At 34.3% G+C, this 16,371-nt stretch overlaps 1 protein-coding gene across 1 annotated transcript in view; it reads right to left on the bottom strand.

The window, feature by feature from the left end:
- Positions 1–16,371, bottom strand: part of LOC129361272 (receptor tyrosine-protein kinase erbB-4-like) — a 254,495-nt gene that overhangs the window by 64,917 nt on the left and 173,207 nt on the right. The window contains exons 4-10 of the mRNA XM_055032020.1: positions 11,495–11,626; positions 9,009–9,074; positions 4,155–4,273; positions 2,760–2,901; positions 1,771–1,884; positions 1,325–1,451; positions 432–505 (exon numbers count right to left, since the gene is read on the bottom strand). Coding sequence (XP_054887995.1) covers positions 432–505; positions 1,325–1,451; positions 1,771–1,884; positions 2,760–2,901; positions 4,155–4,273; positions 9,009–9,074; positions 11,495–11,626 — 774 coding nt within the window. The remainder of the gene's footprint in view (positions 1–431; positions 506–1,324; positions 1,452–1,770; positions 1,885–2,759; positions 2,902–4,154; positions 4,274–9,008; positions 9,075–11,494; positions 11,627–16,371) is intronic.

Raw genomic sequence — 16,371 nt, 5'->3', positions numbered from 1 at the left:
TGTTCTGCTGGCACTGCTGCATGTCTGGGCTGGAAAAATGACAGCAAACACAAAGCTCAAAAGTGGCAGTGGCACAGGAGAGCTGGACAATTACCGATGCACACCGCATGTTCTGGATCTTTTCTTCATAGTGCGTGAAGGGAGAGTAGGGACTGAGGGACTCAAGGCTAGAGAGCCCCCAAGGGAGAAGCAGAGGAGAGACAGAAGAGATTGAAAGTCTCATATAATATTCATCTTATGCTGCGTTGTCTGTCCTTGGGGTGGACAGACTCGAGAGAAGGGAGAGGGTTGACTTGAGCAAACAAACACATGCACACAAACCCAGCTGAACTGCATATATTATAAAAATGCCATAAATGGTAAGGTTAAAAAAAATAACGTGAGAGTGATGAAGTTGGCATATCGTTATGCAGTGATGAATATGTACTGACCTGTGATTTCTCGAACAGTCCGGAACACATTGAGTTTTTCTGGATCTAAAGGTCCGATGTTGTGATAGACATCCCTATGAGAAACAATTATATATTAAAATGTTTTAGAAAAATTACAGAATAGAAAAAGACAAAACAATGAAGAAGAAATTTCTACCTTAATTTCTCGTGGTACAAAAATGATATACATGAACAACGAATGCAAAGATGCTTGTCTTTTGCATTCCTCATTCCTGTGTGTGATTTTATGCTTCTATCATGTTCAAAATAAAATAAATAATTGTTTACTTCAAATTGTGTTCACCACCAGATTTTGACAACCATATAGAAGGTGGATTGCTTGCACAGTCAGATTTGAAATATTTAGAGCAAAGTCAGAAAAAAAAGAAAAAAGGTAAAGTACTTTTAAAAGTGTCAATGCACTTCCATTGACACTGCAGTGAAACTTAGTGGCAAACCCAGTTGGGTGAAAATATCACGGAGAGTGAAAATAAAAATGTTTATTTCTTTTCCTTTAGAAGTAGATAATTTATTGATTCAAACATCCTAATATTTCTGACCATTATTTAGCCGGCATGACAGGTTTCTCGGTTCATCTGGTTTATTGTTATAACTGTTTCATAAAAGAGTTTGTACTTTTAACTTTTTTTAGACTTATTACATTTTTAAATAGGTTTTAGACTTATTACGACAAACATTGGCAGTTCGATATTTGCCGACAAACAACTGATGTGTAAATGTTTCCACGTAATGTTCTCTGGGTTGGAGTGGAATCATTTTCTCAATTTTCTACAATCACCATCACCATTTTAAAGATGAACTTCAGTACCAAATGGTGCATTTGAGACTCTTAACGAGTCTAAATATCGTTTTAATAGGCTGAATCCTCTCACCCTTTAATCCCTGTAATAAGGAACACCAGGTTGCCATTGATTTTGGTGCAGTTGACAAAGTTGTCAATGTTGCTTGAATCCACTGTCTGAGCTGTCTGGAGGCTGGCTGTGCCTATGCCATCACATGCTGCACGACACAGAGAGAAAATAAAAAAAAAAAATCATTCAATTGATTATTTTATCATTTATGTAAACATCCAACAATAATATAGACTTATAGTTTGTTCAGAATATGAATTTTGAAACTAAGTTCCAACAAAGTTCCTATGTGGAAACAAAAATACAAATAAATGCAGGCTACATGGACAAGGAATTGTAAGAAATAAAGAATTGAAATGTACATTTCATTTGCCTTAATAACATTCCTTTGAAATAAGTTGAGAAATTGCTACAATACTTACGTCTGTCTGTAATGATTACAACTTTGGCCATTTCTTCTATTTTACCTTTTGGGCAGATATCCGTGCAAGGGATGCACATCTTAATGCGGTTCTCCTCCACCTCCATCTTGTTACTAGGACATGCTCTTACACAGGAGCTGTGGTCCACCACAAAGTTATCTGGGAAAAAAAAACAAGTAACTGTAAATGTCAAACACAAATGGCTGCTGTTTGTCACCAAAGAACATGTGGTAAAATAAGTGGTACAGGAGTCTAGGTAATCACACTGCAGAAAAGTCACTTTGGTTTAACGTTTTCCATGAATGAAAAGTTAACTTCCAGGAATGTGGTGAAAAAAAAAATGTCAAAAGGCAGAACAGTTGTTCAAATTTTATTATTTCAATATAGTTTTTATTAAAACATTTATTAAAAAAAAAAAACAACAACTAAACATTAGATCATATGAATAGAAGATATTTTATCGCCTAATATCTCAAGTTTTGTTGTAGCTCATAGACCAAATACTGATAAGAGCATTTAATATCACCACATTGTTTCTTAAAACAAGATTTTAAGGACTTCTGATCTGAATGCTATTTTTTTGTTTTCACACCCAACAGACCCAACAGATGAGCTTCTCTCATCTCATCTAGTGGTTTGCAAGCAACATTAACAGCAACAACAACAATAACAATTCAAATTCATAATTTCTTTACTGATCCTATAGTGGAATTAAACAAAAATGATAATCTTGTTTTTATTATATGTAAGAAAATAAAATGTAATAATCAGCCATGTTTTTATGGCTCTAAATATTTTTTTACAATTAGGTATAATACGCATACAAATACAGGCCACATATTATTTTCAAAATATATGATATAAAAATATATTTTCAAATTTACACACTACTTTGTTTTGGTCTGCCAGATCAAATCCCAATTAACACACTGAGGTTATTTGATTGTAATATCACAATTTGGGGAAAAAATTCAGTTGTATGAATAAGTCTGCAAGGCACACAACCATTGGTATACTCAGGTGGGGGAACTCACGAGGACACTTCTTGACACAGAAGGCTCCATAGGTGTACTTTGCCCTCGGGTTGTGTTCGAGTTGGAACGTGGTGGGATTGTAGACAAATGGCTGAGGGCACTGTGTAACACACGCTCCACTGTCATTGAAGTTTGTGCAGGCCTGTAAAGATAAAGACTCAGCTACCTCACCTAAACATTATTTAATTTACATTTCATGAAAAATAAATAAATAAATAAAAAGACACAAATCTTTATGGTTTTGCACTAATATGGTAGTGCTGCAGCACACTGCATAAAATAGGATTTGAAACTGGTTACAGGATTGTTGCAGCATGTGAATAAATATGTGATGGTGCAGTTAAACATGAAGGTATTTCAGAAATCTCAAATTTATATTGACTATACCACATGTGAATACCAGTTTCCTTCAGGAGTGTGGAAAAGCGTTATCAAACGGCAAAGACTGAGCATACTTTACCTTAAACTGATCAAATCACTTAATAAAACAAAATCTGACTTTTTGTAGCAGTTAAAGGATGTCGCAATTTCTGGTGGAAAATCCAATACATGGATTTATAAGTATAAATATGTCTTGGGGGGAATTCTACACACATATTTCTTGGCGATGTTATGGTATTTCCTAGCTATCTTCACAACTTAAGATGATATAAATAAAGTATCAACTTCTACCGCAAAATCCAAGCCTGTCTTGATTAGGAATTCAATTAAAATCTTCTCCATTCAGCTTGTTTATAAAGGGGTAATTCATATAGATATATGTACACATTTTTTCTATATATAGACATACATTTTTACTGTCTTTTATTATGCATTGTAACAAATCTTGTTTTTATTTTTTCATTAAACATTTTATTTCTGCAAGTCAGAGGGACACAAGTGTCGAAATAATTGTTTCTGCCAGTCAGACAATAACATGTTATTTAGAATCTACCAAAAAAAATTTTTGATACTATTAAGATAAAACCATCATATTGATTTAAGTGGCAATACATGAATTTGGACATAAACTGAGACTACTTCAAATACTTTCTTAATGAACAAGAGAGGCTTGATTTGTCATCCTAAAACTGTAGTACATACAAAAAAATGCTTTAAAATCTAATTTACCAAGCAAAGAGAATAAGACTGGAAGGTTTACTAGTGAACTCTATACAGGATTTTACTTTGAAAAATTGTCATTTTATCCAAAGTTTGTATGCATTTACCATACAAGTGACATTTATTGCAAGCTAAAAAAGTTTAAGGATGATTTTTGTCTTTGAGGTTAATGCTGAAAAAATGCAATGTGGTGAATTACTTGGTTTACTGTATATCAACTAATCTTTTTCTTTTTCCCCAGTACTCGGAATGATTGGAAGTGATTGGTTTTGATCAATGTAAAACGCCACTTACAAAACAGTCTGTGTCCTTTGGGCCAAAGCAGCCACCTGCACACTCACGATGGCAGCAGTCACTTACATAGGGACCAAAGCAGCGACCGTCGCACTGTTCAGCACACACCGTCTTAGTTACTGTGAAACCACAAAAGTAGGAAATAATTAAAAGACATATTCAGTAGGCTTTAGACCACAACCTGTTGTAAACACCATCCTTTGTGCACATATATCTGTTAAATGACATCAGATATGCATAATTTGTTCTTTGAAAAATCCAGCCAGTAGTGAAAGTAGCTTAACATACTGGTTTGTCTTCTCTGACATTCATATACACTGAACACAGCCATTCAGCCATTGGTAAAACTTTATTTACACTGAAAACAATAGGTGAATTGACAACCATATTTGAACAGGTGCTAGATACACTGCTGAAATGAATGGCACAATGCTCAAGTCTTCTTGCTTCTATTGCTGGCAAGACTTTATAAGGATTAGTGTTTGTGTATTTGCATCTGTGATTCTTTTCCTTAGCAAGCTATATTCTGTCATGTTCAACCATATTTTCCTCTGCCTGTAAGCACACCTGAGGGTCTAATCGCTGAATCTGACAGAGATGTACTGATTTCCATATAACTAGGTACATTGCTGTCACAATGGAGAGATGCCCGTCCCTTTCCTCATGTGCCTTTTGCAATCATATGGGCAACCGTATGGTTGCGTTCCTCCCTTACAAGCAGCCATATGTCAATGCACATTGAACATGCTGCAGACAAAGATAAGTAATATTGGGCGCAGCATAAATTAGAGGTTTTGGACTCGTGAGAGATCAGGAAAAAAAAAAAAAAAAAAAAAAATATATATATATATATATATATATATATATATATATATATTTATTTATTTATTTATTTATAAAGTAATACAAAACACACAAGAAAAGTTCCTGCAATGAGTGGGTAAACTTGTCTTTGAGGATAATACAAATGTTCTACTTTTTTTCTGCAGAGTTAAGTATGTTACATCTTTACATGTAATGTTTTATCTTCATTCAATTGTATTTAAAAGTTTACATTTATGTCTTTTAATCAAGAATTTGAAAACTTTTCCTACAACACTCATCAATCAATTATAAAAACCAAAATTATTTTTAGAATTTAGTATTTCATTTCTTTTTGGTTTTCTTTTATCAATATTGGGTTAAAAACTATACATACTAACGCAAACATATTTATACACCCCCCAATATCCTAAGTCCCTTAGCACCTCAAATAAGAATCTTTCTTGGTAGATTTTCTAGCAAAAAAGGAAAAATGTATTTAACTGATCATCTTTCAGGCAGGGACCCACCTTTTAAGAATACAAATTTGAATTCAGATTTCAGACTTCCTAGAAGCTCAACATTGGTATGACTATCGCAAAACCTGGTTTAATGTGTTTAATCCTCCAACAGTTGGTTATGCCCAAATTTTAATCATCTTAGCTGTTGATTTGAGTTTTCAGTTGCAGAATATGGATGTCATGTTTTATAGGTTTTATTGTTTTCTTCTTCAACATTACTCTACAAAAACTACAAATTACATGTAACAGTTATATATCAATATAGCATATTAACAACACAAAACTAGAAAGTAAAATTCTCTGCATTTTTGAATCCAGGCTCATGATGTTTTGTTGGATGCCCCATTTGTCTTTCACCGTTACTCTGACGAGATACTATCAGCGTGATGGATACCCCCGCTGGAAAAGTCACCAAAACGAAAAATGTGACCAAGAGCACACACTTCACCCCACACCGAACGTACCATCAGCGTCATTCTATTAACGGTGCCTGGACTAAAATGAAATGGCCTGCTTCATTTAAAGACACTCCGTCAAACAAATGACCTTGCCAGAGAGAGGAAAGAGAAAGAGAGCAAGAGTAAGAGTAAGAGATGCAATGTTGTTTATCAATTTGGCTTTAAAACTTCCACTTTACGAAAAAAAAAAAAAGAAATAGTGCCTGGTGACAACAAATACCGAAAGAATCCATCTCATGAAATATGCCTGCGAGCTTCCATTTGAACAGACTGTGGACAGCAGCATCAGTCACAGGAGGCAGTGCCTTTCAGCTGCTATTTACATGAGCAAAAATTTTCTTTGCTTTTTTTCCCCCCACTTTTGCAGTAAAATAACAAAAAAAGTATGTGCCATAAACAGAAATGTTTCAAAGGATAAAAGGTGTAAGTTAACCACATTTTGTAGTTAACATCGTCTTCTTGTAATAAAATATTCTGTTAAATTTTTATTTGAATTAAAGCTTAATGTCCTTCTACTGAATGAGCATACAATATAGATCAAATGCTGTTGGTTATACTTCAACCCTCCTTGAAGTAAAGGGCTTAAAGAATTCAACTAGCAGTTACCTCATACTTCCAATCAGCCTGATTGTATTTCAGTTACACAGAAAACAAAATTTTTTTTGGCTCATTTTATCTAACAAATAGAGCTTAAAACATTATTAATAAATGAGTAATACTGTTTAATTGGAATATAGTTTGATCCAAACTTTAAAACCAACTATAGTGTGTATTGTTTTCCATTGAATGTCTTAAAAGGAATAGGTAATAAGTTTGCATGTTACTTTCTGCAATTCAAAAACATGCACATGAGTTTACCATTTGATTGGCATTGCCCTGGAATCGGTGTTTGTTTACATTTTGGCTTTTGTTTCAACTCTGCAAAGAAACTATCCAGTGTATTTATTTGACAACTGCCTGGATCAAGGTATATAATTTCTTAAAATATTATATGATTTTAAAACCACCAGGAAGTGCCAGCATGGACAGAGTTTTGTCTGGTTGTGTGTACGAGCTCTTTACAGCACTTCCCCTCCCCCACCCATTTACTGCACTTTGTCATTCAACAATCTGACAGACGTTTACTGCAGTTTTGGTTCTGTTACGAGAAACACACATTTGGGCTGTATGGAAAGATTTCCATAGACAAAAATAGTCATTGTTTGGAAAAAAAAAAAGTGCTACCAGTTACTCATGCTGTTTTAAAACTACATCTTCAATGCTCAGTGCACAGTCCGCATGGTGGGGCAATACAGGGGCAATACAGGGGCAGAATGTAGGCTAGCATACGTAGTTATATAGTTTAACTAAAGAATCAGCTATTATCATCATGTTAGACCCAAAGTATAACTATGAACAGCAGAAAGGGTTTAATTTGAAAAGCAAAATGTAAATTTACCAAGCGCTTATTAAATATCAGCTATGAACTTGTCCAAGGTGAACCAGCCCCTCCTTGCCCTGTGACTAATGTAAGAACAATGACACTGTTTTCTCAGTTTAAATTTTGATGTTTTTCAAAGAAGCTAAAATGAAAGTAATTTTTTTAATTCAACAATTTCACAATTAATTTATTAAATTTAATTGAACATAAAACATATACAGATTTTGTGGAAAGCAATTAAAGAAGATTGGATAATGCCATGCACAGAATGTAAAGCTGCAGACAGGAGGTAAACTGTGATAACAGCTGACCACCCACAGAAAGACAGATCTAGGGCTTATCTGGACCGAGTCAGTGACGTTCTGTCAACCTTACATGGTGAAATAGTTTATTCATAACTATCGTAATGAGATCAGAGCCGCATAACAAACTCCTGTCAGGATATAAAAGCATAAATGGAGATGTCAGAGAACAGAGTGATTGGAAGAAGGAGACATTTTTTTCCAAGGAAAAAATCTTTTAATTTCCACTAGAATTGCTTGCAAACTTAAAGAGAAAGTGAGTAATCTGACTTGTCAAAATTAGATACTTCTGCTCAGTTCCTGTTTAATAGATCACATTTTTATCCAATTAGAAAAAATGCTTTTTGTGGAAACTATTGCATATGAAGTGTTAAAAAAATATTAGTTGTTGAATAGAAAAAATCTATTGCATTCATGTTTGCTTAGTTTCATTTTATACAAAAGCTTTAGCAAAACCACATTCATACCACTTTTAACAGTATAGACAGAAATCATTGTATGAATGAGTCATAATATGGATTTTGTGGTTACAGTAAGAAGACATTTAATAATAACAATAATAACAGTAACAATAACAACAGCAACAACAAAAAGTTACATTTTATTCTGAATTGTAATTGAGCCCCAAATATTTTATACAACTGGTAAATTCATATTTAAATTTATTGTCATTTAACCAAAATAAGATATGGATCTCTTAAGAGAAAAGGCATGAAAAAAAAAAGTTATTTTCAACAATCAGAACACAAAGTTATCTACTGTCGTCACAGCAATCAAACAATTGTTAAAATTTCTGACTGGCCTCTTACACTGTTATTTTGATTATTTATTTGTGGTGATGAGCACCAAATCTTTGAAGGACTTAATTTCAATTGAGACTCCAGCTGAGGCGCTTCAAAACATTAATGATACTTCCAAAATTCCAGTCCTACTTTTAGTATAAATCTACAATTACTTTGAAGTAGGATAGTCTTAAACATTATCAAAAAAATACAGAGTGTTTATTTGGTGTCAAACAATAACTGGATTCTGTTCACCTCCTTTTTTTCCCGCTTTGCTTGGTCTGGTGGAGCCAGCAACATATATATTTGCATAATATATATATTTGCAGAATAAACATAAGGAATCATTTCTTTTATAATAAATAGTGCTCTTGTTTTTGCAGCACTGAGTAATTGTGGCACATCAAATGTCAAGTTTGTTTTTGTCCTTGACAAATATGTAAATTAATTATTTAAATGAAAGCAGGATTTTTTTCTGTGTTGGACTTTGAGCTTTGTGGCATTACTGGTCTTTATTACCTCCTTAACATGAGCTACAGCTATACCTGTCTTCTACCGTACTGAACTTACAGCTTTGACAGTGGTCCTCCTTGGGGCCCCAGCAGCGCCCAGTACAGGAACGATGACATCTTTGACCTGCAAGAAAGAATAGTAATAAAAAAATAAATAAAAAAAAACAATGAAAAAGGAAAACATTATCTACACTTTTAGAAACTATAATCTGGAGTCTGTGAACTGTGACTACAAGTACAACTGGCTGTGTTTTTTTTGTGTTTCAACTTGAGCATGTGAAAAAAAGTTTTAATTAGCTGAATTCTTTTCTTCAAGATTTTGCTTTGGTTTAAAGACATTTTCAGCATTCTGGGCATGTGAGATAATTTTGTTAAATTAAAATTTGTAATAATAGAGGGAGGTTAAATTAATGGACAAGCAATAAGAAATCAGTCAATCAATCAGGCTTACTTGTGTTGCACATTTCAGTACCTAGGCAGTTCAAAGTGTTTCACATTATAAAAATACTGTAATAAGAAGTCATATAAACAACATACAACCAACAGCACTGAAATATATCCTCAGTGCTGCAACTGGATTTCTCCATTTTTAAGGACTTAATTGCCTTTCAAGAAAATGACTAACTGTGGGAGTTGAGCCTGAATGAGTAGAAGTGCTGCCCTTTATCCATCAGCCTCTTCAGATGAGAGCTATTAGCATTTGATGGACTCCAGTGCCCACTGTGTGCCCACCGTGTGCCTCTCCATCCTCTACTTGCTACTCTTTGAATTTTTCTGCAATATTTTCATTTCTTTCATTGAAAGTTTTCCTATCTTTGATTCAATCAGTTCCCCTCTGAATCTCTGTGTCTTCTTCCCAGTCTCGGTTTTAGTGTCTGTTTTATTCGATGTTTCAGAGAAAAGTTGTCCGTCCATATTATCAGTGCTGGAATTTTTAATCAAGTTCTTCTCTCAAAAAGAAACCAAAAGACAACAAAATATTGGCACGGATAGGATAAACATTGTAACAACATAAAGCTTCTGTGCCCTCAAAGAATAACATGAAGATGATGTTCTCAATGGTGGATTAGAAGTCTGGAGACCCTTGATCTTTTGGATCGGGGAAATGACTTACATGGGAGTCGGGGTCGTTCCGAGGCTAACAGGGCTGCAGGGAGGAGGGGGATTGAGCAGAATATCAATGTCATGAGTAGTTAATATGCATTGGAAGTCTCCAGCAAGTGTTGTGAGAAGAAATCCAAGAACATGTGCCTCCTGTCTTTGTATTTTGTTTCAAAAATGGTAAGGCATTTTATTTTATGATTTGACAAGAAAATTTAAATGTCAAACAGTGGGAGCACTGCATTAATAAAACCGAAAGAAGTGTATTAAGAGGCTCAATGAGCAAAATAAATTGGGCAGAGGAGGTGACTTAATTTATTCTTACTGACAATCACATCAGGCATCAACCGCCCCCCTTCTGACTGACAGACTAAACATTGTTTTTTTTCCCCCTTTATTTCAATATATCGTACTAAAACTCAATGTGTTCATTAACATGTCTTACAGCAGGTTATAGTGGGGCATAAAAGGCATTTGAATAAGTGGAGATTATGATTTATAATAGCAAGCACAATAAAACTGTGCTTTTTTGTGCTTAAGGAAGCATCCATCCTTAAGTAAAGGATGGATGCTTCCATTGCAAGTCCAAAAAGGACTTTTGAATTGAAAATATTTATTTGACAATACAGGATTTTTGATTCAAATGTGATAAATTGCGATTGACGAATTGCAGACCCTGCAGTCAACTTAATAAAAATATTAAGTTCCACCACTAATTTGTTTTCTCTCTTAATAATCATGCTGGTTTTAAAAAGCGATGAACAATTTTGCAAATCATCATATGAGTTTATAAGAATGTAATTAACTTAATCGGTTAAGTTAATTAACATACTGAATTTTTACGAGACATAAAAAAACAACAAATTAACAAAAAAACAAACAGTTAAAAGTGAGATTGTTTGGTCTAAGCACACAAATCACTGAAATAACTGATCTCTGCTAAGTTTGTTAAGTTTTAAAGCAGGAAGTTAGACATCTGTTCAGCACTTCAGAAGTCTGAAGTACTTAGAAGTTGTGATTATGCCAGCAGCACAACATGTGTTCACTCTCCAGCTAAAGTCTTTGTGCTCCAACTTATATTGTGAGGTATCTAGCTCTTGCAAGCAATGAGAAACCACAAGAAAAAATAAGATACATCTAGTTCTCTGTATGGATGTTTTTAATAATCAATCATGCAACCAACAGTGTTATTGAAGCACAATGTAAAATCAATGCAGTATCCTATTAAACCCAAGCATTGGAGTGTAATGATTAACCTGTGGTTATACTATGCATCCTCCAGTGTAAATCAATATAGCTGTGTTTATATGGGATAAGAGTGTCCTGGGGGGTTAGGGGAGGACACCCTTTAATCTTATGAAACCTTGAACAGAGCACAAAATACAAGGTAAATTTTAGTTGAATCACTGTTATATTAGAGGGCCTGCCTTTATAGTTACTTACATGTAACACTGCTGTTAGTGGGTACCACTATAGGATGGATCCTTGGATACTTAACAATGTCCTGCCAGTGGATTGTGTCTGCATGGCACAGGAACTTGTTTTGGTCAACATACACACCTCCTTTGAGAATCTCTGTGGACAAAAGAAAGACAACACAGTCAGCTATGACTTTCTGGATTCTCAACAATGTTTGGCCGCAGTGTGTTCAAAATACAGCTTTTATTTTGCTCTAGTGCAGAAATCTTTAAACAACTCAATATAATTAACCAGTTTCAGCACCAGCACTATTATTGATTTTTCTTTACTTTTCATGCAAAAGAGATCAACCTTTATGGGAGTACACTTTATTGCATCCAATTGAACTGGAATTTCCCTATTCTATACCTGACTATCCCTGTCAGGTCATGAAGTCAGAGGAAGCACAAAATGTCCAAGCAGCTTCAAGAAAGGAAAGGAAAACTTATAAAGCTATTTTGAAAGGCCATGCTTTTTAAGCATAGTGAAACCTTCATAAATAACAAAAAGTCGAATATATAACAATAGATTCATTCATTCATTCATTCATTCATTCATTCATTCATTCATTTTCTTACGCCCTTGTTCCTAGTGGGGTCGGGAGGTTGACACAGTTATGACACAGTTAAAAACCTTATAAGTACAAATATAAAATGTTAGACACTTTACAATGCTAACTTTTTGATCATTTTGTTTTGAAATGGTTTTGAAGCTCAGCTGGGTAACACAAGCGATTAAAACAAGATGTCTGCTTTTATTCTGCTCCTAACATAAATAAGAACAAACCACAACAGAAAAGCTGCTTAAAGTAAACAAAACAGAAAAAAAACATGATTTAAGAATCTACCACACAGCAGTAAATGAAATCTTTTAATATTGAGGTGGACACAGAATATATAGATTTTCATGGATAGACATTTTTGTAACCTTTGACATTTTTTTAAACCAAAATCTTTTTATGTAGACATTGATACTTTCATTTTATTCATAGACTAAAATAAGGTTGTTATTTGTATCATTCACAATGAAATCAAAATCAGTTATGGTCTAATTTGCCAGTTGTGAAAATTACAACAATCATCGAAACTTTGCCATGGCATCTCTAATTGGTGCATCTCTAGATTTAAATATAGTTGCTTTCATAAGGCTGAGACAATGCTCCATAAACCTAATAATATTATCATCTTTTTATTATCTTGTAACATTTTCTGCTTTTTTTAAATCAATTTATTTGAATGATGCTATGAACACACTAATTAATTATCCTCCTCTTCTACCACATCACCGATCCATTTGGGATTTAAACCTCTAGTGAGGTTTAAAGGGATTCAAAATTAGTTGAAGAAATTGGCCTAAATATGTTGTAAAATTGCTTGCAATACACCAAAACTCAATTATCTAAAAAAAAAAAAATAATAAACTTTTGTTATATTTTTCAACTGTGGAGGTTCCCGTTTTTTCACGGGTTTTGCTGGGTGAAGCTTGGGTCAGTTCTGTACTGGAATCTACAGAGTAAACACAGGAAGGCTATCTTTACCCGAGTTGTTTTTTTTTTTTTGTTTTTTTTACCAAATTACGTTTGACTGCTGTGACAGTGTGACAATGCCACACTGCGGCGCTTTTGGCAATAATTTAGAAAAAAAAAAAAAGTGAGGTGAATCTGGATGGCCTCCCACAAAAAACAACACTGTGGGAAAGAGCTGAACGCAACTTTCAAAAGACCTACATTTTTACACTCAATTTTTCTCTCCAGAAGACTTTGAGTCAAAGTATCTAACACATGGTCATTTCCCTTGCAAGCTAAAACCAAATGCTGTGCGACAGTTTTTATCCACAGTATGCCTAAACCCTGCAGCCGGTGAGCAAGGAAAAGACACTGGGAGAAACATCAAACAGGCAATGCTGGACACTCTTTTAAATAATTATGGAACTATTCTTGCTTTTGTCCATAATGTATGTGAAACCAAGAACAGGACATCAGACCTAAGACCGGACATTAAATGGGTGTTACCGGACCAGATAGCGCAGCTTACAGAACTACTTACTGGGTCACAGAGTGTGATAGAATCTTCCATCACTAAAACGAAAAGCTACATGTCATTTATTGTTTCATTCACAAAGCTGAATGAAACAATGAGACCCAACAGCACAAACAAAAAGTTCTTCAGCCAACTCTGTCCTCTTCCTCCATTTGGTCTTCATCATCTTCATTAATCTTTGAGGATTCCACATTTCTATCAATCCCAACACACTCCAGTTCAAACTGAAAAAGCTTAATGTTACTCACAGCTGTTCTGGTGAGCGTAAAGGGACCAAGCATGTCATTTACCCAGAATCCATTGGAGTGTAGACAACATGCAAACAATGTGAAATTTCTTTTTTCTTTTTTTTTTTAAACCTCATACAGTATTACTACTGTATTGTTTTTACATTTAAAATAAATATTTCTCAATTAAAGTATCTTATACAGCTATTGATGGATGCCTTTAAGAAGTTTGTGAAATGTACATTCTATTCAAGTACCTATGATGTACACTTCTTTATCAAACCAAGGTTTGATTCCTTGGCCCCACATGTATAAATATACACAAACATTCATGAAGATAGATGGTGGTTCAGATTATTGTTGTGCTTGAGTTTACAACGGCATAATCCTAATTTTTATTTGAGTTAGATAGAGCAGAAAAGAGAAAGAAAACAAATGAAGATGACAGAGAGCACCACAGAGACAGATGATGAAAAAGAAACACAAAGTAAAGCCTAAAACCAGATTTGCATTATTTACAGAGCTTGTGTGTTCTCCATCTCCATACAAACAGCTTACTGACACGGGGCTAAAACCAATGAGACCCATAATCTTACATAAGGCAACCTGCCAGCACCACACAGTACCGGCCAAATACTCTCACAAAATTTTGATTAAATTATGCTTCTTGGAAGGGGTGGTGCTGGTGGTTCATCTTCATCCCACTACATGTGCAGTGGTGTTAGGGAAAGAAATAAATTCTGCTTTTCACCATGGGAGGGACATCACTCATTCGTGAGGATTCCATGTCACCAAAATCTAATTGTCTTCACAATAGGATACATCTGGCAAAGTAGGGTGATGGACAAGAGAAAACAAACAAACAAACAAACAAAAAATAAATAAATAAATGAAGCCAAGTAGTTATGTCAAAACTGCCAGGAGGGTCAATCTCACTCTTGCATCAAGCATTCACTGTACACCATTCAACAATTATAAGAATTCTGGTTGGTTGCTTGATAATATGGACCGAAATACAATAAATGTTGCTGTAAACCTGTCAGTGGCACAAGTAGTCATATGTCCTGAGTAAAACAAGTATCTTCATTTAAAATTTGAATTACATGTTTACATACACCAAATAAAAAATTAAAAGTTTTTCTCACTGTCTTAAGTTAAATCTATTCTTCTCTCATGTCAATTAGAATTACCAAAAGTATTTCTATTTTCTTAATGCCACAATAACAAGAGAGATAATATATTAAATATTTATCTATCAATGTTCACAAAATCAGAAGTTTATATCAATTTCCTCAGTATTGGTAGCATTATCTTTGAACTGCATAATTTGGCTCAACTATGTTGAGCCAAAATAGCAAACTAGTAAACTGTTTCTCACATTCTTCGAGTTGACGACAGGTGGGCTATTTATCAATTTGAACTAATATGGACTACTTTTACATCTTTAGCAAGAAATGATTTATGTAGAAGTATACTGATTAAAGAACCTCTTCTTCCATGACCACCATTGAGATAAAAAAAATAGGATTCACTTGACTTTGAACTCTAAGCTATACCCAATTTCTCCAGAAAGTCATTGTGCTCTCTAGAGAAGCTCCATTGGCTGAGGAAGGCACATATGATACATAAATGTAATTCCAGAATGTCTCCCTAGTTCCTGGGGGGCAAAAAGGGATGAAACATGCCACAATTTCATCAAAGCCCCTGGCATCTGAATTTTCCACAAAGTGCCCTATGATGAGTTCACAGTACCACAGTCATGCCTCTAATAGAGGCTGGGAGAAAAAGTTGAAAATATTCTTCTTGAAGCTATACAAAACCCACAGAAAAAAATGTGGTATTTATATCCATAGAAATGACACACAATTTGAAGTCTCCATGAACCAGGCATTTTTTCCATTTATCATTTTGTTTATTATAGATATTTAACAACTATATTTTGCATGCAACAAATATTCTAGTTTGCTGGTTTTATGAAATAAATTAGTTTTATGTTTGTTCTACAGAGAAATGCAACCATCATACGAAAAACGTCCTGTTTGGTATAAAATACACTACTTTCTGAAAATAATGTATTGTGTTTAGATAATGAGGCACCAAAAAGTACTGTAAATCATCTCTTCCTGACACTTTGAAAGCCAACTCAGTAGGCCTGCATTATCTGAAGTTGATTGAAAGCAGAGACAAACTCATTTGTGGATGACAAAGCTACAACAAAGGGTTTAATTTGAAACATACACTATGTGTCTGAAAAACACATAAAATTCACCTGAGATGCCATTGCCCTCTCTCTCACTCAGAGACTCTGAACTTTATTAGAACATAGTTTCAAGAAGCTTTTCAAATGACCAGACATCAGTCTCTATCTGGAGAAAACCTAAAATGATGTCATCATTGGGATATGTACAGAATAGAGATCCAAACTAAACACCCATAAAAAACTAAATATAAAACATGTGAATTGTATTTACTTAATTTGTGTGACAATCAATGTGGAGACATTAATATATCTCACAGTTTGCAAATATTGCATAATTTAAAGTGCTTTACCTGTTCTCAAAAGTTTCTGCAGAATGCCTTCTGGAGTGTTCTGTTT

This window comes from Poeciliopsis prolifica, unplaced genomic scaffold, assembly GCF_027474105.1.
Source record: "Poeciliopsis prolifica strain line A6 unplaced genomic scaffold, Auburn_PproV2 SCAFFOLD007, whole genome shotgun sequence".
NCBI classification, from domain to species: domain Eukaryota; kingdom Metazoa; phylum Chordata; class Actinopteri; order Cyprinodontiformes; family Poeciliidae; genus Poeciliopsis; species Poeciliopsis prolifica.
The sequence above is the reverse complement of the archived record's forward strand: the minus strand, read 5'-3'. Positions and strand labels throughout refer to the sequence as shown.